This window comes from Cetorhinus maximus, chromosome 11, assembly GCF_964194155.1.
Source record: "Cetorhinus maximus chromosome 11, sCetMax3.hap1.1, whole genome shotgun sequence".
NCBI lineage: Eukaryota > Metazoa > Chordata > Chondrichthyes > Lamniformes > Cetorhinidae > Cetorhinus > Cetorhinus maximus.
Window position 1 is genome coordinate 52,601,364 of NC_135889.1, and position 23,765 is coordinate 52,625,128.

Below are 23,765 nucleotides of genomic sequence, written 5' to 3' on the forward strand. Positions count from 1 at the left end.
CAGGTCAAGTAGGTTTTTTCTCTTCTTGGTTCTCTCACCACTGGGCTGAGTGGGCCCAGTCTGGCAGATTTGTCCTTCAGGGCTCTGCCAGCTTGGTCAGTAGCGGTGCTGCCAAGCCACGTTTGATGATGGATATTGAAATACTTTGCCTTGAGTACATTCTGTGCTCTTACTACCCTCAGTGCTTCTTCCAAATGGTGTTTAACATGAAAGATCACTGATTCATCAGCTGAGGGAGAATGGTAGGTGGTAGTCAGCAGGTTTCCTTGCCCATGTTTGACCTGATGCCATAAGGCTTCATGGGGATAGGAGTCAATGTTGAGGACTCCCAGAGTCATTCCCTCCCAAATGTGTACTAGTGTGTTGCCATCTCTGGTATGTCTGTCTTGTCAGTGGGACAGGATGTGCCCAGTGATGGTGATGGAGGAGTCTGAGACATTAACTGAAAGGTATGAGTATGTCAGGCTGTTGCTTGACTAGTTTGTGGGACGGCTCTCCCAATTTTGGCACCAGTCCCCGGATGTTAGCAAGGAGGACTTTGAAAGGTTGATTCGGCAGGGCATATATTTGTTCTGCCCAAATCTGTAGCCTAGGCTGGTGCCTAAGTCAGTGTGATTTTATTTTTATTTTTATTATAATTTTTCCTACCATGAAAGGCAATTGAATTGTGCTGACACAAAAGTTGATAAGTGAAGGGATTCAAACCAGAAAAGGGAAGAGACTTTCAAAAGGGATTCTATGTCCACAGTCAATTAGTCAGCACCATTGGTCACTTCAATTCTTGAGAAAGATTTTTACCATTAGTAAAATGTAACTTCCCAGCTTTTCATGTGCAGATGGGAAGAATCTTACATAGATGGTCAGTGAGCTAAAATTTATGGATGTGCTTGCAAAACTTTAATTCGGGTCTGATTTTTATGAAGAGCTCCTGGTCAGCTTGCCCAAGATAAGTTATCAAAGCTCAGGTATATCTAAAACTGGAATGTTCTGTTAGACAGAATAGCAGAACAGTAAAAGATTGAAGTAACAACAGGGTTAAATAAGTTTGAGGAAATGTAAACAAAAGATTCAGTTTTAAAAATCATCAGTGAAGCAGAAAGAATGACAAATTGGACAACTCACCCAAAACCTACTCCAGAACTAATATGCTACGAGAGATACTGAATTATTTCAACATACCAGTTAATATGCCACTTAATCAAAGATACTGCAAAAAGTATGCTTTTACTTTGTGCATTTGTGCTCATAAGGCAAAGGACTTTGCTACAGAGTGCCAGCCAATACCAAGCACCTCAATTTCAGATGTACTATAGGCCAACTTAATAGTATGCTCGTTCTGCACTGCTTAGAAAATATACTTTAAAACCAACATCAGAAGAATACCCTTCTGGTTAACTACAATAACTTCATACATTGTTCTGTGTTGGTGACGCTTATGTGCTTTCTGACTGACACTTTTAACTGATGGTAGATTATGGAAGTTCAATGCTATTAATTCAGGTCCCTTGCAATTGAATTGAGATCATCAAATAGCATTTTATGTAAGGTTTTTGCAATTTGAGAGACTTTCATGCTCTCAGGCTCAGCTTTTTTGACATAATAGATACAGGTATGATTGAGGTGCTCAAGTTGTTTGCTGTCACAACTTGCTTTAGAAGTTTCTAACCTGGGAATCTCAATAACAAAGGCAGCGCTGGCTAGAGAGTACCTCACTATTTTTCTTTGCAACAACTCTGCAACACATCAATTCTAAACTTATTAATGGTTCAACCTTCCATTACTACTCACTGTACAGATGCTCACAATTATTCCAATGTTACAAATGAAATATACATCAGTAACCTAAAAGCCATAAGATTAAAAGCAATAATTGCATGTCTACTTACAAGGAAAAAGATAAATTGGAGACATAAGTGGTGTCACTGATGTCCTTTCCAGTAACTATCAAAGCAAAGTCTTATCATAAATCATCTTATAGAATAAAAATACTGACTGCAATTGAATACTGTAGTAGTAATGTTTCTCAAGAGGCCAGACCACTGGCCCTCAGGTTGCAGAAGCGATTTCAATTGTACTGCAATCATTGCAGCTCAAGGTCATTTCTGTAACCTGAGGGGCAATCATTTATCCATAATAGTCCCACATCTGCGGTTAATATATCCTGAGGTTGAATTTTTAAAACGGGAAATGTTTGACACCCTTTGGCTGCAGTCCCCATTTCAGGCCATTAGTGGTCAATAGATTTGTTCTATTGTATTTTAAAATCATTAATTTGTGACCAGTGCCTACTGCTATCAACACCAGCAGCAGTAAAACAGGTTTTCCCACACGCAGAAATATATCCTTCAGATATTCAGATATTTAATTTCAGGGCATTAAATGATAGTGTTTCCATGTAACTGCTACCCTCATCTTTCTAGGTGTGGGAGATCCTGGGTTTTGGAGGTGCAGCCAACAAGCCTTGGTGAGCTGCTGTAGTACATCTTATCATTGGTGAACATTGCAGCCAAAGGTATGCTGGTGGTGGTGGGGACATTTGACTTCTCGATGAAGTGCGAATCAAGTAGGCTGCTTTATCTTGATTGGTGTCAAGCACTGTAAACACCATTATGGGTAAGCCCATTCAGGCAAGTGAAGAGTACACTGCTGACTTGTACCTTGTAAGTGGCTTTGGGGGGCAGGGGAAAAGTCACTCATCTACTGTAAAAAGCACGGCGTTAATGTAGCTGGTCCAGTTTGTGGTCAATGGCGAGTCCAGGATGTCGATAGTGGGGGCTCGACGATGTTAATGCCACTGAACATCAAGCATAGGTGAGGTAGGCCTCTGTCTTGTTGCTTGGCATTTGCGTAGCTCACAATACTGCAAGTATTTCTGAACATGAGAAAACCAGGAGTAAACTGTGGTAGGCAAAGTTTCAAGATTCATTTGAATCATGATCTCCCTTTAGAAACTTGTGGTTTAAGTTTTTGCATAAGCCAGTTTGAATGATACAGCCTCTGCCTAGAAATGATAAATATCCAACAGTTTAGACATTGTTACAACAGGACCACACAGTATTTCCTCATCAACTCCACATCACGTCCTCGCAGAGGTTGCAAAAGGCAAAATTAGAACACACTAGGAGCTGCCGCCTTTCCTTCCATCCTACTCTCCTGGTCCCTCTCCCACCTATAAGACCTTAAGACGTAGGAGCAGAAGTAGGTCATGCGGCCCATCGAGTATGCTCCACCATTCAATGAGATCATGACTGATCTGATAATCCTCACCTCCACTTTCCTGCCTTTTCTCAAAAACCCTTGATTCCCTTACTGATTAAAAATCTGTCAATCTCAGCCTTGAATATGCTTAACGACTAAGCCTCTACAGCTCTCTGCGGTAAAGAATTCCACAGATTTACTACCATCAGAGAAGAAATTCCTCCTTATCTCTGTCTTAAATGGATAACCCCTTACTCTGAGATTATGCCCTCTGGTCCTAGACTCGCCCATAAGGGGAAACAACCTCTCAGCATCTATACTGTCAAGCCCCCTAAGAATCTTATATGTTTCAATAAGGTCGCCTCTCATTCTTCTAAATTCCAATGAGTCCAGGCCCAACCTACTCAACCTATCCTCATAAGAAAATCCCTCCATACCCAGGGTCAACCTAGTGAATCTTTTCCAGACTTCCTCCAATGCCAGTATATCTTTCCTTAGAAAAAGGGACCAAAATTGTTCTCAGTGCGGTCTAACTAGTGCCTTGTATAGTTTAAGCAAGACTTCCCTAACTTTCCCTTTGAAATAAAGGCCAACATTCAATTTGCCTTCCCTATTAACTGTTGAACTAGTATGCTAATTTTCTGGGATTCATGCACGAGGACCCCCAAATCCCTCTGTGCTGTAGCTTTCTGCAGTCTTTATCCATTTAAATAATATTCAGCTCTTCTATTCTTCCTTCCAAGGTACATAATCTCACATTTTCCCACATTATATTCCATCTGCCAAGTTTTTGCCCACTCACTTAGCCTGTCTATATCCCTCTGTAGACCCTTTGTGTCATCCTCACCACTTGCCTTCCCACCTATTTTTGTGTCATCCGCAAACTTGGAGATGATACATTCACTTCCCTCATCCAAGTCATTAATATATATTGTAAATAATTGTGGCCTCAGCACTGATCCCTGTGGTACTCCACTAGTTACAGGTTGCCATCCTAAAAGTGACCCCCTTACCCTAACTCTCTGTCTTCTATTAGTTAGCCAATCCTCTATCCATGCTAATATACTACACCAACACCATGGGCTCTTATCTTATTAAGTAGCCTTATGTGCGATACCTTCTCATACGCCTTTTGGAAATCCAAGTATATTACATCTATTGGTTCCCCTTTATCTATCCTGCTTGTTACCTCCTCAAAGAATTCCAATAAATGTGTCAGGCGTGATTTTCCCTTCATGAAGCCACGCTGACTCTGCTTGATTATATTGTGCATTTCTAAATGCTTTTCTATAACATCCTTTATAATAGACGCTAACATTTTTCCAATAATGGATGTTACGCTAACTGGCCTATAGTTACCTGTTTTTTGTCTCCCTCACCTGCTTTCCTGCTCTTTTTAACTTCTCTGCCAACCTCATTCTCTCTCTTTCATCTCCTTCCTTACTCACCAAGTGTAAATTATATTGATTAGAAAATAGATTATACAAAAGCTCATGCTCAGAAATAGTCATTTATATTTAAAATAAATATTTATTAGTGATTTCAATATATTCCACATGCATCCCAAGTTAAACTCTTATACAATTTCCATTAGCATACATTCCATATACAAGAACCATCACACACTTTTAGTAAATACATGTACGATAGTATAATGTATCAAGTACAAATTAGAAAAAAGCTTTAGGCACTTAAGTATTCTTGCACCCCAACCCCTGTTACTGCACCTATTCAAAATTACAAATAAATTCAAGATTATCAAATTAATTAAATACTTAAAGCTTATAAAATACAGTGTAAGACCACCCTTAAACCAGTTTGTAGCACTCAGATAGATGCCCTCTAACTTCCTTTTTTAAAACCTAATGACAAAAGTTTTTTTTCTCAAGCTAAAATGTAGTAGACTGAATGTTTCACAGATATTAAGGGTGATGTGATTACAAACAGTAGTAAAGATACATTTGTCAATTCAAGTTTGCCACGTAAAACAGTTATTGCACAGGGAATACCTCATAGAGGTCAGTGCTTCAAGAAGGAAATGCTAAACAAATTTCCACACTAGTGTTACAGCACATGTAATTGGCTTAATCTTTAACTAAAAGTGGAATTTCAAGTTTTAACCTTACTAGAGGTAAATATCTAACAGCAAGACACTAACAAATATTAGAACAAATTTAAGTCCTTTACATGTTACACCTATTACATTTGAGTTAACCGCTTTTAAAACAATTTTAGCTAGGTGAAGCACTTAATCAAATACACAAAGTACAGTTTAGGATTTGCATATAAAGGAGCTGTTCTGAAATTTGACTAGATAAAAGCAACCCATCTCAGCAGCAATAGCATCTCCTGAAGCACTGCATATCTAAGTCGAATGCATCTGCTAGGTATGTTCCACCAGCATGAGCGGTTAGAAGCCAGTATTCCAAGTAGCAAAAGTGAAGTGTGTTTTTGGCTGTGTTGAAGACAGCTTCTTTTGAAACCAGGCCACAACCAGGAAATCTCTCCTTGAAAACACTGAAAGGAAATAAAAACAGATTAAATTAAAGTGGAAAATGAAATGGGGTATGGTCAGGCAATCAATAAATAAAATTGGTTCTGCACCTTATTCAAGGAACTGTTTATAACTATTTGAGCCTACCATACACACTTTCTTGGGTTCAGTGGCATTGATTACTCCCTTAACAAGTCTTACTTTAATGGGAGTTTACTCACACTGACATATCTACTTGATCGATATTATAAGCTAGGTCGAGAGCATCATTTTGTGATCTACACCAGATACTTGTGTATTTCACGCACATTTTTTCAATCACTCGGAAAGTAGACCAAGTGAACACTTGACTTCAAATGAATCATTACGCTGCTTTATTTCCCACCAGGTACAACAGTTATGATCGTGTTCACTTCTTTCCATCAGTGTAACTTGCATTGTATAAAAATAATCAAAACGCTATATTGCCACAGTTCAGTGGACTGTTTTACTTCACTTTAAGCAACTTTTGAACTCCTTTTCCCTGTAATTAATCCTTTTCAAAGCCCTTTTCTCCCTGGCTGCCTCTAATTTTATACTACTGGACACAGTCAGGGAGCAAAGAACTATGTAGAAAATACAGAATCCATTGTTAGCTCTCAGTCAAACCTCTATAGTACTTCATACAGCAGTAACTTGAAATATCTTGACTGATTTATTTCAAAGTACATGGTTATAAACCAATGGGAATTTCTCACTAGGCACCAATCACAAAGAGAAATCCCTTTAGGATAAGCCTGGAAGTGTTTGCCTGCATGTTGACTGTAATTAATGTTCTGGGGATACAGTATAAAAAGCTGTTGTTCTGTCGAATACATCAGATTACAAACAAATGAGAATTTCCCCATACATTTAGAACCTTCAAGAAAGTAGACAGCATCATTCAGCACAAATAAAACAAAACATCTTAGAAACAGTTTTCAATACTTCAACGTTACACACACAAAAAAAATCAGGAAATAGTGACTAAGGAACCTTTTACAATGTCCCCAATTCTCAAACATATTAAAAAAGTACTGTGACCTACCACTTTTTGTATCTCAGTTTAGCCACACTAAAATCAGCCTGAAGGCAATGTTATCATCCAAGTCCTCAGAATGATTATTTCATCTTTAGGTTTTTTTTTAAAATCAATACACAGTAAGTTGTTCAAGGCAGATGGTTGCTAGTGAAAGTGCTCACAGACTAAAACAGAGAGAATCTTAAAATAATAGCAAACAAATCTAGGCAATTAAGGGATTTTAGGAAAGAAAGAGAAACACAAAGGGATCTGATAAAAACGCTTTCTAGTTGGTTTTACAGAACTTCAAATAACAGAGGAAGGCCAGACTTCAGAAAAGAAAACAATTAAAACCAGATGTGCTCCCTCTTTATCAGCACGATGGCTTGAGTTAGCAAGAGTTACTCACTGGAGTTACGAGAACTCTTCCCTTTGCCCAACAGCAGAGCTACCGGTCGGAGATATCGCAGCTAGAAGCCCATCCATAATTTCTCGCTTTATTTCTCCAGCAAGTGATTCTTTTATCTGTTGGGGACAAAAATAAAATCTCTCAGTGTCACAACATGCTGCCAACTGGCATTAAGCTGGAGGGATTTCTGAAAACCCTCCAGTTTTTTCCCAAACTAGGTATCACAAAACCTTGTGGCTCCTGTGTGCAAATATATATAGGTGACTGCTCCCAAGTCTCTAGCAATATTATTCTTCAGACTGCTAGACAGCTGCTAGAAGGCAAAACAACGGCTGGGTTACGTCAAGCATTTTGCAGAATCCATGCTATAGCAATGCAGTTGAGGTTAGTACAGGAATACAAGGCATTTAACAGAACACTACTTAATTACAAAGACCTATATCTTGGCTCAGCAAGAAAGGAATTAGCAAATTCATAGAATGCGGCTCAATCTTAGTCTTTTATTCACAGCAAGAAAGCTCAAATAACAAGCCACAGATAATACAGTGACTACAAGGAAACATTCATGGCCAGAATCCCAGTAAGCAATGGACCCTCTTTGTGGTTCAAGGCCAGTTTGTTTAAGACTCTTTAAATCTTTTGCGAAGCCACACACACACCATAACTTAAAGCAGCCAAATTGTACAAGGCTTGCATGGGAAGTTTCGGATTCCTGTGCACAGTAAAGCATGGACAGCAGGTGGAAAGAAGAACCAGGTACAATCAGCCAATTATCTAAGCAGTCAGCTAGAATCAAAATAACCACAAAAACTAAAAGAAATTAGAAAGTAGGCAGTCTCGTAGATGTGGAGAGGATCAAAAAAACGTTTTTGAAGTTTTTTTTAAGTTTTTAATACAGTCAAACGCCTCTTAGTAATTTGTAAACCTACTGCTTTATAACCAACCTCTGTTACCTGATGGTTTAAAAGAAAGTGTTACTGGCAAGGCCAGCATTTATTGCCCCTCCTTCATTGCCCTGGAGAAGAAGGTGGCAAGCCGCCTTCATGAGCCACTGCAATCCATTTGGTGTAGATACACCCATAGTGTTGTTAGGAAGGGGGTTCCAGGATTTTGACCCAGTGACAATGGAAGAATGAAAATAAGTCAGGGTGGTGTGTGGCTTGGAGGGGAACTTGTGGTGTTTCCATACATCTACAGCCCTTGTCCTTCTGCATGCTGAAGGTCGCAGGTTTGGAAGGTGCTGTCAAGAGAGTTTTGGCATCTTGTAGATAGCACACACTTCCATCAATGTGCGCTGGTGGTGGAGAGAGTGACTGATTAACATGGTTAATAAAGTGGGCTGCTTTGTCCTGGATGCGTCAAGCTTCTTGAGTGTTGTTGGAGCTGCACTCATTCAGGCAAGTGCAGAGTATTCAATCACTCCTGACTTGTGCCTTGTAGATGGTGGACAAGTTTTGGGGAGTCAGGTGATGAATTATTCTCCACAGAATTCCCAGCCTCTGACCTGCTCTTGAGCCATTTATATACCTGGTCCAGGAGTTTCTGATCAATGGTAATCCCCAGGATGTTGATAGTGTAGGATTCAGTGATGGTCATACCATTGGATATCCAGAGGAGGTTAGATTCTCCCTTGTTGGAGATGGGCATTGCTTGGCACTTTTATGGTGCGAATGTGAGTTGCCACCTGTTAGCTCAAGCCTGGATATTGTCCAAGTCTTGTTGCATTTGGACATGGGCTGCTTCAATATCCAGGGAGTCACAAACGGTGCTGAACACTGTGCAATAATTAGCGAGCATCCCCGCTTCTGACCTCATGATGGAAGAGAGGTCATCGATGAAGCAGCTGAAAATGGATGGGCTTAACCTGAGGAACTGCAGACATGTCCTGGGATTGAGATGTTTGGCCTCCAACATTCACAACCATCTTCCTTTGTTCTAATTGGAACTAGCGGAGAGTATTCCCTGCCATTCCCACTGACTTCAAGTTTTCCTAGAGATCCTTGATGCCACACTTGGTCAATTGCTGACTTGTTGTCAAGGGCAGTCATTCTCACCTCACAATTTACTATAATTTTCATGGCCAAAGGAATCTTGTACCATGATTTTCCAGGACTTGAACCTTCATGGGTGTAACTTGCCCTCATTAAAAGTATTTTAGATTTTTTTTGCCATTCATCAGTGCTTTTAAAAATATGTAGTACTCAAACAGATTGAGAACAAACTGATGGTCTAGCATGATCTTAAAACCAAAGTTCATCATCTGCACTTTTAATTCATAAAAAATGTTAACAATACTCATGAACATATGGCCCAGATTGTTGGAGGCCAGTCACACCCCAAGATATGTGTCAGGGCCCCACGGAAGTCTTGATGCACCGACTCTGTGGGAATTTCCCCGGAAGTTTGAACTTATGATGGGCAATTGCTCTGCTCCCTGGGACCCTTCAAAAAAAGTCCCCGATTCAGAGTTAGAATGTACTGAATGTACTGTCCAACTCTGGCAAGGAGGGCATCAGTGACCCTCGAGATGCAATGGTGTGCTGTTGTTAGCAAGATGCCATCAAGGACTGCAGCTGATCCTTGGAAGGAGCCAGAAACAAAGATGTTGAAGGCCAAGGTGACTTCCATGGCCATGGCGAGCAGTGCCGGAGGTCTGAGGTCTTCCGCAACAAGGGTGGAAATCTGTGACCATCTACCTGCAGAGCCACAGTCGCCTCTGGCATTGTTACTCGGTCATCTCTAGGTAGCTCTGCTGCTGAGGGTATGTCCTCCATGTCCTTCCTGCCCCTCGTCCTCTCCTCTGCCCTCATGACACCCAGCACTCTGCCCTTTGAACAGAAGGTGTTGCTACTCATTGCCACTGGGTGCAAAATCTGTCTGTTGTGTTCCCATTGCCAGCTGCAGCCTTGCTTGTGATCAGGTCATCACCACACCACTTCCCAGTTCTGTTTGGCAGCCTTGCTCCCTCCTCTTACGGCCCCGCAAAGCTAGGAGGGCGACAACTCCCTGACGTTCCCGAGCGCTTACTACCCACTCTCTCCTAGAAGTGTCAGGAAACCAGCACGCCAACTGGCACCGTTACTTTTATCCCTTTGCTGCCTCCATCCTGCTCCCAGCAGGACCTGAAAATTCAGCCCCAAATGGCCAATACTTGGAGAAATGAAACCTAGTTCAATTTTACTAAATACTTCACATAATTTCTTCATAATGTTTTAAGATAATTAAAATATGGAAACATTACCTCCAAATGTCTGCCAGAAATGTATAATTGTTTATTACAGCAATTATTAAAAGTAAAAGTGAAGAACTGCAATCTCTCTGGGCAAAGATTTTCTTCAGTCAATTAATTTAACACAACAATTTTTTAATGTTTGTGTGGGAAATTTGCAGTCAAACTAAGAACTGACAGCACTACATTTCAATATGTCACACAAATTTGAAATTCAAAATTCAACCTCTTGTACTTAAACATTAGGATCCTATTGGAGGCACTTGGGAAGTGGAAAATGGAGAAGTAACAAAACTTAGTCTGTTTCGCTTTGCTCACACTCTTCTGTCCCTATAAAGCAACACTATTAATGATCAGGAGATTCAGAATGTGCTGCACTGTTTACTTTGTGAGTCAGGTATGTTGCTGAAAGGCTGTCAACTATATTACTGCAACATATTTAAATAAATGCCAATTTTCTGAAGCTTTCTGTTAAAATGCTAATGAACCAAAAACTAATCATAAAACGGTCCAGTGATAAGAGGTTCTGAATTTTAGGATGGCCACCTTCAGTTAATGAAGGCCCTTCTTTAAGCAAATATGATCTCTCAATCAATGGATTTAAATATTAATGCTCCTAATATTAAATATTTAGAAATTAATTTAACAGTGTAGGGATAGCTAAAAGGTAAGGTTGTAAGAAATCTAAGGGTCGTTACAGATTTTCTTTTTAGCAGGTCAAGGAATGGTAGCACCAATACTAAATTTGTATGGGACTTCAGCCAAATCAAATGACATCTTGAACACTGTGTCCAATTTTGATCACTAGTTCACAAGGGAACTATTCATGCCTTGGAGGCAATATGAAGAAGGGCCATGAGAATGACCTCTAGCCTATACGAGCATAGTTTAGAGAAACAAGGGTTCTCTACCCTTAAAAGAAGGCAACTGAGGGTGGAGGGGAGGAGCATTTTATAAAGTATACAAGATACTAAATGGTACAGAAGAAAGGTAAACCTTAAGCATAACTTCAAGATTAGCCAAGAAAATAGGACAAAACCACCAGCTCAAAGTAATAAAGAGCTAATTCAGGAAAAGCATTGTAACATTAAATAATAATCTTGTGAATGGCTGAACTCCAACATATTTAAAAGAAGTTTCTTTCTTAAATATTGGAGGACAAGGTTAACATTGGAAAAATCCACTTTCAGCAAATATAGTTTCCTTTTATGGAATACCAATTCAATATCAGTTTGACATCAGGTTTAGAAAAATTATATTGTATGACTGAAAGAGTTTGTTACTGGGGCATACTGGATTTTCAAATCTAAACCTAGTTTCTAATTAGTGCAAGTTTATTCATACCTGCCATCTGGTAATGTGATAAATATTCATAAATAGTATTCTAGAAAATCTTCAATAACTCTGGATTTATTAGTTCTTAGATAAGACGATAACTCAGTGATTAAATGTTTTACAAACTTGACTTTTTAAATCTTTGTTCGTAAGGGCTGTTTGTTGCTGGAGTCCTATAAATAGTTATTTTGGAGAGCAATATGGAGCCCAGGCTTTCTAGATCGATGTCGGCCAAAAAATAAAACCTCTCATGAATCGGAATTTATAACATAAAGATGGTCAATCTGGTAAAAGTAGAATTGGCCTAAGTTTTCCACACAAGTTCTATTTAGTACAGATCCCCATCTGTAGAGCAGAGGCAAATGCCTTCACCCCGACCCGGTTTGCCTGTGCTACATAAATGAATGTTTATTGGCCTGCACAGAGGAAATCTGTAAATGAAGATTAAAGTGTCAAGTTTGTAAAAATGTTATTCAAGACAAGAGAAATTATCTATGGGAGTAACTAGCAGTATTTAGCCAATAACCTGTTGTTTACGTTAAACACTGGATTTGCTATTTCTGCTGGACAATGGTCCAACTTTAATATCATTTATATGCAGAGTTCATTTACAACCTTTAAATTCAACTCAACAATACAATGGAATACTAATGCCTTTTAAGTGTAAAATTGGCTGAATTTCAACCTTCAGTTGAATTCTGACAAAGATGTTTAAGAATTATGAATCTTATTGAAGTCTAGCATTAGTCTGGTTCAGTTGGTGACCATTGTGTCTCCACATTCACAGATTGTTAAGTTCAGGTCCCATTCTAGTTTTTGCATGTCATTTCTTACTTGATACACTTGCCACAGGGCTCTGCAGAAAATTAGATTGCCGGTGAATTTTTTTATCACCAATCTGCTCCCTCTCCAAACCATCTATATTGGCGGGGCTGATAATTAACCAGCCAAACCAGGAATGAAGATATCTAATATGCTGGGATGCATATTAATGTGGTACACTTCCGCTACTAGCTTTTTGCCCAAAAGTAACGGCAATCAAACCACATTAGATCTATATTTTAACTTCAAGTTCAACGAACCTTTTCCCGAATACCGTGGGGCAAGTCTCACATCCTTGCATTTAACATATCTTTTATATATCCTGCCACTTACATTCAAAACAGACAAATTTCCCTTGTTGTTTTGCTTTGTCCTCTATCCCAACAATTTATTAACATGACTTAAACTTTTTGACTTTATCCCCAAATGCAAACAGATTTGGACAATTCACTAATTTAAATTTTCAAATAATTATCTGCTACGTCATACATATTAAATATCCGTATATTATTAAAATCAGTATGCCCAATGTACTGAAAAATTATATGCCAGCAGTCCCAATGGGACTTTCATTGTTAATTGTATCCTCCCCTGGTGACACCTGCATTGTGTCATATTTTTAAGGAACTTTCCTTAATCTGGCATCACTGACTTTGAAAACTTTGAAGAACCATTTTGTATGTCTTCAGTTCCATATTCAGGACACTGGGGGAAACTGGGAGCACTAGATTCTTCATATTAGTCCTGAAACACCACCATCTCGCATTTCTAATATGCTAAGTTAGTATGAAGGTGAGAGCTGCCTTTTATTTTCAAAGATATAAATATTAATAAAACCTTGTAAAAAACTTTGATGTATATTTTTAAACAATTTACTTTCCCCGCCACTTATGTTAGGTGATTACTTTCAACCCCATTTTCTTCACTGAATTCTGATTCAGCCTGTTCCGTTATCCCAGAATATGCATTTTGGCCACATTATAAAACTGACAGTTATAAAATTCCACCTGCTGGAATCTCTTTATCCATCTTTTGCGAGACTGGGGATCATTGTTACCTCATATTTATAGTTGACCTATTTAGGCCTCAGCCCAAATTTAGGTGCTCTCCTCCTCTGTCACCAGTCGACCTTGACTATGCTGCACCTTGGTTATTAATTGGCACACTCTCCTCGTTTTCATCCATGAACCACTTTCTAGATGTTACTCCCTCACTGAAATGGTTTTCAGTTCAGAAATGCATACTGTTCTGGGGGACAGTTAAAACATGAGGTTTTTAAGCTGCAAGGTAAACTACTGTCCCATTGGTTACAAAGGTGACCATTGGCTTACAAGAAGTGGAACCTCTCCAAGCTTTAGGGAACAGGTTGTTACAGCCTTCAAGTACACCAGCAGGTTCTCATACGTATAATCACTAACCTCTTGTAGAACAGTCTGGAATTCTGGATGGTCCACGATATTGCTTCTTGCTTCCTTAGCAATAGGCACTGCTGTAGCTCCCTTCAGTTCAGACTTTTCGCTGACCGATTTCAGGTCCTCAACTCCTGGTGAACATCGGTCTTCTGTAAACTGCTCTCCCTGTTCAACTCGGGCAGGTGTTGAGGGAGTCAGCATAACTGAAGAACGATACACCTGTTTGGTTTGTGACGATGAGGTAGCTAGGTTTGCTGGTTTTCCATACTGTACAGTAGTGCTTGGTACACCTTGATGACCATGACCCAAAGAGCTTGAATACCTAGACATCCGGCCTGGGCTGGAACAGCGTGAAGTTGACTCCAAGTTGGTGTAGGGTGTAGAGTAGGATTGTGGGTACTCATACTCATCTCCTGAAGGTTCAGAGAACCCTAGTTCAGATCGAAGGTAAGACTGCTCCCTCAAAAGCTCAGTCACCTAGATTTAAACAAAAATTAATAATAAACCAGTAATAGGGTGTTGTAATTAAAATAAAGAAATGTTCTTCCTCTCAACAGCTTGCTTGATGCACAATTTTATTTTCATTCTGTTTAACCTGTGTCATTCAGTACCAGGTAATGAAATACAAATGTTAATTTGGATAAATGGAAAATAAACATCAATTGCTTAAAACCTCTTAAAATGATAGATGTTCCCAGTCTACTAACTAGGAAATATGTTTGCAGCACATTATTTGCTCTAAAATGCCAATCGTTATAGCTACACCTTTAATTTATTACTTTACAACAAAGTAAACTAAAGCTTCCAACTGTTAAGACCATCAAGAATTTGTTGTAAAGCAGGAAATGAGTCTTCTGTATTCTATTTACCATTTTGGTTTATGGCCCTGTTAGAATTTTTCTCAAAGCATCAGTAGTTTAAAAACATTTAAGGTTAAACAGGTAGTTTAACATGTTTTCTTAGTTTAACATGTTTTCTTATTTTAAGTTCCTTTTCCTGGCTTCAATATTCATGGCTCCACACAACATTCAGCTCAAATATATTTTACAGAAGAACTAGGTACCAGAGCGAGAATGATAAAACCCACATTGCTTAGCTTATTTCTTGCAATTACAGGCATGTATCCTCTATTAATAGCACATTGTAGATTTTGTTACAATATCAAAAATATGATATAATTAGCAGTTAAAAATGTCTGCTTGTGTTCTTGGCCAATAGAATAGAATTTTGAATCTTAACAGCACAGAAGGAGATCACTTGGCACATTGTACCTCTGCTAGCTCTTTGAAAGAGCTATCCAATTAGCCCCATTCTCCCTATTGCTAACTAGTTGCTAACCTAATCAGGAATTTTTATTTGGAAAGGCCATTAACAGGTGAGCTAGTTATACCGAATATTGAAAAACTGTAGAGTTAACTGTAATGCTGAGATTGATCAACAAACCTTTTGATTTAAACTAAACATCACCTTAATGACCGCAGACTACAACCATAGGATCAACAGAGACCAACTGCCCCCATTTATAAGTACTTAACCCAACAGTCTTCATAATCCAACAATAATTTGCATAACTCAGCACCCATTTGCATTTCATTTGGCAATAACATAAGATTGAGTAACAATTTGATCAATAAGATGACACAGCATATGTTCAAACCATTTTTTTCCAGGAATGCTATTAAGTAAAATACTAGCAGTAAAAAGATATTGGGAATCTATAATTGACACCATTTGCTAGGATCTGAATCAATTTGTAGATTCTAGGATTAATTAAAAAAAACTGTAACATTCAGTGATCCAGATAATAAAAATGCATTAATTGATTACAGAACGTGAAAGCTAGGGTGTTGATCACAGGTCAAACATAGTCAGAAGTTTATCATATTCAATCATCTAGGTTAATATTTAGTACATATAGGAGATAGGGGTTTCCACTTCATCTGATTGTGTGCAGCAGTTCAGTTTATATTTAATCACCGTACAGGGAAGTCCAACTTACTTACCGGTTCCATTACATTGAGAGAGGAGGAAGACATGGTATCTGTGTTATGAGTGTATGCCCTCTGAAATACAGACGTACAAGAAAATAAGCACTTCAAAATATATAGAATGCAAATGCCATTCAGCAAACATACAGTTTGCTTTTATGGCTCTTCAAAACTCTAAAATAAAAAAAATAATTACTAGCTTAAGGACAAAATCACGGAATTCTAAGCATCAGGCACACTTTTTCCTTTTAACTATGTTCCATTTTTAAAATATATTTCCTTTTTCGCCAGAATACCACTCATTAATTATCTCCCTAATATCAATAGCTTTTGGGGAAAGCATACAGGGACCTGCAGTGGTCAGAAAGACATGAAGGAAGGAAAAGCACACTCCAGTGAAAATGAGAGAATTCGCCAGAGAGAGAAAAAAACTCAATGGGCAAAATTTTAGAGGCGGCAGTGTTTCCAATCTTGCCTCCTGAAGAGTCGGCGGGGAATGTATCACCGCCAAAGCTGGCTGCTCCAAAGCTATTTAATGAGTTGGAGCTTGGGAGGAAATCCTTCCACAGAGTGCTTATTGGCCATCAGCTCTGCAGCCCCAGCAGCACCACCAGGAGCGATGCCCACTGCTGGGACTAAGCAGTCCCCAGGTTCTAAGACTCAGAGCCAGGATGGAGATAAGCTTGGGGGTCTCACGGCAGGGATGTAAGGGGAGGTCCTGGAGGAGAGGCTGTTCTTGATGGAAAGTCCAGGGTTTGTTTGGGGGAATGGGGGGGGGGATGAAAAGAGTGGACCCCATGTGGAAAGGGGCCAGTATAGGAGGCACATCCATCGTCTTTCCAGGTGATGCCCATGCAGGCTGAACTGCTGGGCTACCAACCGTCCCTGACTTCTTCCTGCTGGCGTCAAAATTGTGGCCGGGTGGGAATAGGCCCTTAAGCAGCCATTTGAGGCAATGATGGGAAAGCACCCTAGGCCTTGCCCCCCGCGTGCCCCCCCACCCTCCAAGGCACTTCACAGGATCGTTACAAAGCAAAATTTGATACTGCGCTACATAAGGCAATATTAGGGCACGTGGCCAAAATCTGGGTCAGAGGTAGTTTTCACCTTAAAGGGGGGAGGAAATGTGGAGAGACAGAGAGGCTTAGGGAGGGAATTCAAGAGTCTAGGGCTGAGGCAACTGAAAGCATGTTCACCAATGATGGAGTGATTAAAACTAGGGATGCTCAAGAGGCCAAAGTTAGATGAGGGTTGTGGGCTGGAAGATATTACAGAGATAGGGAAATAAGATGTCATAGAGGTATTTGAAAACAGGGATTGTGGGTGAATAGGACGTGGTGAAAGTAAGGACACGGGCAGCAGAGTTTTGGGTGATCTCAAGTTTACGAAGGGTAGAATGTGGGATGCCAGCCAGGAGTGAGTCAGAATAATCAAGTCTGGAGGCACAAAGGCATGGATGAGAGTTTCAGCAGCAGATAAGCTGAGGCAAAGGTGGAATCAGGTGATTTTACAGAGATGGAAATAGACGGTCTTAGTGATGGCATAGATATGTGATCCGCACTCATCACAGAGTTAGTTATACCAAGATTACAGGCAGTCTGGTTCAGCTTCAGACAGTTGTCAAGGATGGAGTCTGAAGTTAGAGAAAGCTAGAGAATGAAATTTATAGTGAGGACCGAAGACAATGGCTTGGTCTACCCAATATTTAATTGAAGGAAATTTCTGCTCATTCAGTACCAGCAGCCTGATCATTTACGGTTAGTTAAGTTCAGTTAAACTGTGAACTATTTAGAATACATGAGAGGCGATGTGTGGAATGGCATTGGGCATTAGCAGAGGCAGTCACACTCATTCAATTCAATGGAGTATGAAATTGCCAAGCAGAGCCTCTGGCGCTTCTCAACAGAATAAATTCAGAGGTGAGAGCAGTATCTGTTTATTAGAACCTATGACAGTGGTTTGAGAACAGCCCTGGAAAGTGCCCCCTCAGCTCCACAGATGCCAGATCTGGCCAGGCCAAGGAAGAAAAAAAAGGTTCAGGAAGATCAAAGTTATCCAAAATATCCATCCAACACAGTAATTTGGAGGAAGATCAATAGGATTAAACACATGTAACTCACAGCACGAGGTGGAGGATTGAACATGGTATACTGGTTTGGGGCTTTCAGCTGATCCTCCAGAGCAAACGATCGCTCGTCCAGCTGCATTTCCAGCTCTTGCAGCTCCATACGCACACAGTTCCGAAGGTTTTGCAGTTGGTCAGCCTCTTGTCTACAAACAAGAAAATATTCTCAATCTCCCTTTTCCACATTGGGTGCTCTTTACATGTATTAAACTACATTACAATGCTTCTGGGCATGAAATACGCAGTGGTTTTACATATAGATTTACAGCAATTTACAATGCAATGCCCATATTGTCACCCCATGAAAGTTTATGAATAAGCTATTAATTCTGGATATGAAGCCAGACCCAAAGAAACAATAAAATCCAAAGAATCAGTTTGACATCTTCATTGAATTGAGAATTTACACAATAACTAAAAGAAATGAATAGCTCGTATACCAACAGTTTTGAACACAAGACTTCACATAAATCCACTGGAATATACTAATGGCATTAAAAAAAATTGAACAAAATATTCAACATGAATGTTGAACTACAGGCTTTTTAAAATAATTTGAGATAATCATGTAATTATGATCAGAAATTATCAGGTCTTCTGAACATATAACCTTTCACTCCTCCACTGGTTAACAGTAGAAAGGTAGGAACAATACTTTGCCCTGGGCACAATGACACATTTGCACACGCCCTTGAGCTCCTATTGAAATACGCTAGAAAACCAAGTAAAAACAGTGTAATTATATATGATAGTTCTCTGCCCAAGAAAATTATTTTAAGGCTCAATGAAACTAATGCTCATCATATAAACTAAATTTAATTAGGATTCTTAACTATGAACTAAACAGATCTATCTGAAGTAGAAATGGAAGAAAACAAATTGCACAAATCCTGCAGCCAGAAACATGAGTGAAAGGGCTACTAGTGCAGAAACGTTTATAGATCTATCTAATGTACAGTAAGAGAAGCAAAGATCTGAAAATAGGTGACAGAAAATTCTCTCAGTAGAACAGTAGTTACAGATGAGCCCTATATAATGGCAACAAGGTTAAAATGAAAGATGAGCATAAAATAGTTAATTATGATAGGATTGCTTCTTCCAGGTACCCACTATGCAAATTTTGAATAACAAAAATCAAAGGACGAACAAGGGCTGACCATTTTGGAGACTGGACGAATGTTGGGGAGATCCTGCAAAATTAGAAATAAGCGAATGTGGTATTCATTTTCAGAAAGAGTGACTACTCAGACCCAGGCAACTACAGGACCATCAACCTTAGAGCACTTCTGGATTAAATATTTGGAATTAACATAAATAAACCTGATCATATGTCAGATAGCTTACTGAACACCCATCTAGGTTTAGAAGGGACTTCTTTTTAAAAATGGTATCAGAAACTAAACACAGAAAGCCCCAGGGTGTGTTGTATCAAAAATATATTGACAAGATAAAATAAAATGAAAAAGAATAACTATTAAATTTATGGCTGATTCATTGATAAAAGACTGAAACAATCCGTGAATGGTCTCAAAATAGCTACGGACCAGCTGAAAGACATCTATCTTTCCTTGTAGGCTAAGGCCCAACAAGGGCACATCGCAGCAAGCTATAAAACAAATAGAATACTGAACTTTCTAGGCAACAATAGAATGCAAACTGAAAGATGCTTAAACTATAGTGTGTTCTGGGTGAAACCACACCTTTGAATTATGTAAATAAAATAGAAATTGCTGCAAACAGTCGCCGATCAAGCGTACAAGAAGAGAACAGACATGTTAACATTTTAAATGCTGACCCTTCTTCAAAATGTCAAAGAGAGGAACAGCATTTTTTATAAGTGGGCAGTCCTGGTGGAGAAGTAGCAGTGAATTAAATGTAACCATACGGGAAAAAAATGAATTTCACATCCAGTCTGATCATCAAGACATTAGAGATACTCAAGCCCTGGAGAAGAGATACTGGTAAAAAGACAGTTTGCATTTCAGTCCTAATAAAAGATCTGTTTAATCTAGGGTTTTTTTTGTCATAAAACCAGGCAGCTGAGAGATTACCTAATACAGGTTCATGAGGTATTAAATGGGCACTTTATAAAAACAACTGTGAATGGAACCTGAGATCTTGAAGCAGACTGTGCCAAACCTCACAGCACTCTGCCTTTACACCTGTGATCTACGCCAAAACATTACACTTTAGTTAATAAACGATTATTTGTTATACATGGAAATCTAAAGATCCACACCGATTATATCACATGCAACAGACGAGGAGTCCTGTCATAAGAACATAAGAAACAGGAGCAGCACTAAGCGATTTGGTCCCTCGAGTCTGCTCTGCCATTCAATAAGATCATGATCTGATTGCGGCCTCCACTTCCCTACCTGCCCCCATAACCCTCGACTCCCTTGTTGATCAAAAATATGTGCCTTGAATATAGTCAACCACCACTGTCCTAGAGGGGGGAAATCAAGAATTCCAAAGGTTAACAACCCTTTGAGAGAAGAAATTCCTCCTCATCTTTTTCTTAAATGGGAGACCCCTATTTTGAAACTGGCCCTAGTTCCTGATTTCCCCACGAGGATGCTTTCAGCATCTACCTTGTCAAACCCCTTCAGAATCTTATACATTTCAATAAGATCACCTCTCATTCTTCTAAACTCCAAACGTGCTCAACCTTTCCATCTAAGACAACCTCTTCATCCCGGGAATCTACCTAGTAAACCTTGTCTGAACTGCCTCCAATACAAGTATATTCCTCCTTAAATAAGGAGACAAAAAACTATACACGGTACTCTATGTGTGGTCTCACCAATGTCCTGTACATTTTTACACTCCATCAGCTTTTCAATAAAGACCAAAATTCCATTTGCCTTCCTAATTACTTGGTGTACTTTTAGGCTAACATTTTGTGATTACTGTACAAGGACACCCAGGTCCCTCTGTATTCCAGTGTTCTGCACTCTCTCTCCGTTTAAATAATATTCTGCTTTTCTGTTCTCCCTGCCAAACTTCATTTTCCCGCATTATATACCATCTGCCAACTTTTTTCCCCACTCACTTAACCTACCTATAATTCCTTTGCAAACAGTGTCCTTCTTGCAACTTGCTTTCCTACCTTATTTGTATCATCGGCAATTTTGGCCACAATACAGTCAGTCCCTTCAACCATGTCATTAATACGATTGTCAACAGTTGAAGTCCCAGAATGGTTCTCCACTAGTTCTAGCTTGCAAACCTGAAAATGACCCGTTTATCCCGACATGCTGTTTCCTGTTAGTTAGCCAAAGCTCTCTCTATGCTAATATGTTACCCCAACACCTTGAGCTTTTACCTTGTGTAACCTTTTATGTGGTATCTTGTAGGATGCCTTTTGGAAATCCAAATGAACTACATCTACCTTAATCCACCTTGCTTGTTACATCCTCAAAGAACTCTAATAAATTTACCAAACACAACATCCATTTCTTAAAACCATGTTGACTCTGCTTGATTGTATTATGTTTTCCTAAATGCCCTGCTCCTACTTACTTAATAATGGATTCCAGCATTTTCCTAATCACAGATGTTAGGCTAACTGGCCAATAATTTTCTGCTTTCTGTCTCTCTCCTTTCTTGAATAGGTGTGTTACATTTGCAGTTTTCCAATCTGCTGAGGCCTTTCCAGAATATAGGGAATTTTGGAAGATTACAACCAATGCATCCACTTTCTCTGCAACCGCTTCTTTTAAGACCCTAGGATGCAAGCCATCAGGACCAGGGAATGTGTCAGCCTTTTCTCCTACTGGTTTTCCCAGTACTTTTTCTCTAGTGATAGCAATTGTCTCAAGTTCCTCCTTCCCATGTGTCCCCTGCTTTTCTACTATTCTTGAGTTGCTTCTATGTCTTTTACTGATACGACAGGTACAAAACACTTGTTCAAAGTCTCTGCCATTTCCTTGTTTATCATTATTAATGCTCCAGTCTCATCTTCTTAGAGACCAATGTTTACTTTAGCTACTCTCCTTTTTATATACTTGTAGAAGATTTACAATCTTTGCTAGTTTACTCCCATATTTTAATTTTCCCCTCATTTTTTAAAAAAGTCATCCTTTGCTGGTTTCTAAATTTTTCACACTCTTCTGGTCTACCACTAATCTTCACAGCATTTTACACCATTTCTTTCAATTTGATACCATTCTTAACTTTCTTAGTTAGCCACTGATGGTACATCCTTTTCGTAGAGTCTCTCCCTATAGAATTAATTATTTTTTAACAGCTATGAAATAATCTGTAAACGTCTGCTGTGCTCATCTACTGTTTTATTTTTTAACCTATTTTCCCAGTCCAGTGTAGTCAACTCTGTCTTCATACCTTTGTAGTTACTTTTATTTAAGTGAAAACACTAGTTTCAGACTCAAATTTCTCACCGTCAAACTGAATGTGAAATTCTATCATGTTATGATCACTCCTCCCTAGAGGATCCTTTATTATGAATCATTAATTAATCCTGTCTCATTACACATTACCAGATCTACAATAGCCTGTTCCCTGGTTGGTTCCAAATTGCAGTGTTGCAAGAAAGTGTCCCAAATACATTCTATGAACTCACCCTCATGGCTACTTTTGCCAATTTGATTTGCCCAATCTATAAGAGGAGTTAAATTTCCCAAAATTATTGCAGTACTTTTCTTACAAGTCCCCATTATTTCTTGACTTATACTCTGTGCTACAGTGTAGCTATAGGGAACCTATAAACCACTCCCACCAGTGACTTCTTTCATTTGCTATTTCTTCTCTCCACCCGAACAGATTCCACGTCTTGATCTTCCAAGTCAAGATGATTTCTCACGACTGTATTAATGACATCCTTTATTAAAAGAGCTACCCACCTTCTTTTCCTTTCTTCCTATCCTTCTGAAATGTTAAATACCCTTGAATATTCAGTTCCCAGCCGTGGTCACTTCTGCAACCACGTTTCTATAAATGGCTATCATATGATACCCAATTATTTCTATCTGTGCTATCATTTCATCCACCTAGTTACGAATGCCATATGCATTTGGATAAAGGGCCTTCAATGTTATCGTTATACCATTTTCCTTACTCTGGCCCTATTTGCTAATGCACTCTAATGTTTGTATGCTCTGTCCCTTCCAGTCACACTCTGGTTATCATTACCCATATCGCTACTCTGTACTATTGCCTTGTCCATTCTCTATAACTTTTAAAATACTAATTAATATAAGGAAGATCTTTCATTTTTTCCTTCTCCCCTCAACTCTAATTTACAATTCTTGGCATTCAAAATGCACTGAATAAATTAACAATTTTGCAGAGAGACTACTTGCTAGATGACAACTTTTGTTAAAACTTGAAAGTTTAAAAACAAAGGAAATATAATGTTGCGAAGGAGAAAATGAAAATGTATCACTACTGAAAATGAATGCCAAGAGTGTTAAATCTCACCTCTCCTCATCAGTTAAGTGCTGATACACTAGAGTTTGCTGCCTCAGCATGACAAATTCCAAGTCCATCATCTGTGTTCTAAAAAAGTTCAGATTCCTTCTCATTATCTGCAGCTCTTGATATGTAGTCTGAAAGAAAAGTTTTCACAGATGATGACTAACAAATTGCATTGGCCTAGATTTTGCTGTAGCAGGACATCTAATTGCATCTGCTATTAGACTTGTTAATATATGTTTAGCTTTTAAAAGTTGCTGAATCCCCATCAAGCTGAG

The 23,765-nt window shown here is 39.1% G+C and overlaps 1 protein-coding gene across 2 annotated transcripts in view; it reads right to left on the reverse strand.

Moving 5' to 3' along the window:
* Positions 1 to 4,708: 4,708 nt before the first annotated feature.
* itprid2 (ITPR interacting domain containing 2) overlaps positions 4,709 to 23,765 on the reverse strand; it is a 186,261-nt gene continuing 167,204 nt past the window's right edge. For both annotated transcript variants that reach the window (XM_078551935.1, XM_078551936.1), the window contains exons 14-19: positions 23,494 to 23,621; positions 18,047 to 18,197; positions 15,942 to 16,001; positions 13,945 to 14,415; positions 7,141 to 7,256; positions 4,709 to 5,715 (exon numbers count right to left, since the gene is read on the reverse strand). In XM_078551935.1, coding sequence (XP_078408061.1) covers positions 7,146 to 7,256; positions 13,945 to 14,415; positions 15,942 to 16,001; positions 18,047 to 18,197; positions 23,494 to 23,621 — 921 coding nt within the window. In that variant the 3' untranslated portion in view covers positions 4,709 to 5,715; positions 7,141 to 7,145. The remainder of the gene's footprint in view (positions 5,716 to 7,140; positions 7,257 to 13,944; positions 14,416 to 15,941; positions 16,002 to 18,046; positions 18,198 to 23,493; positions 23,622 to 23,765) is intronic.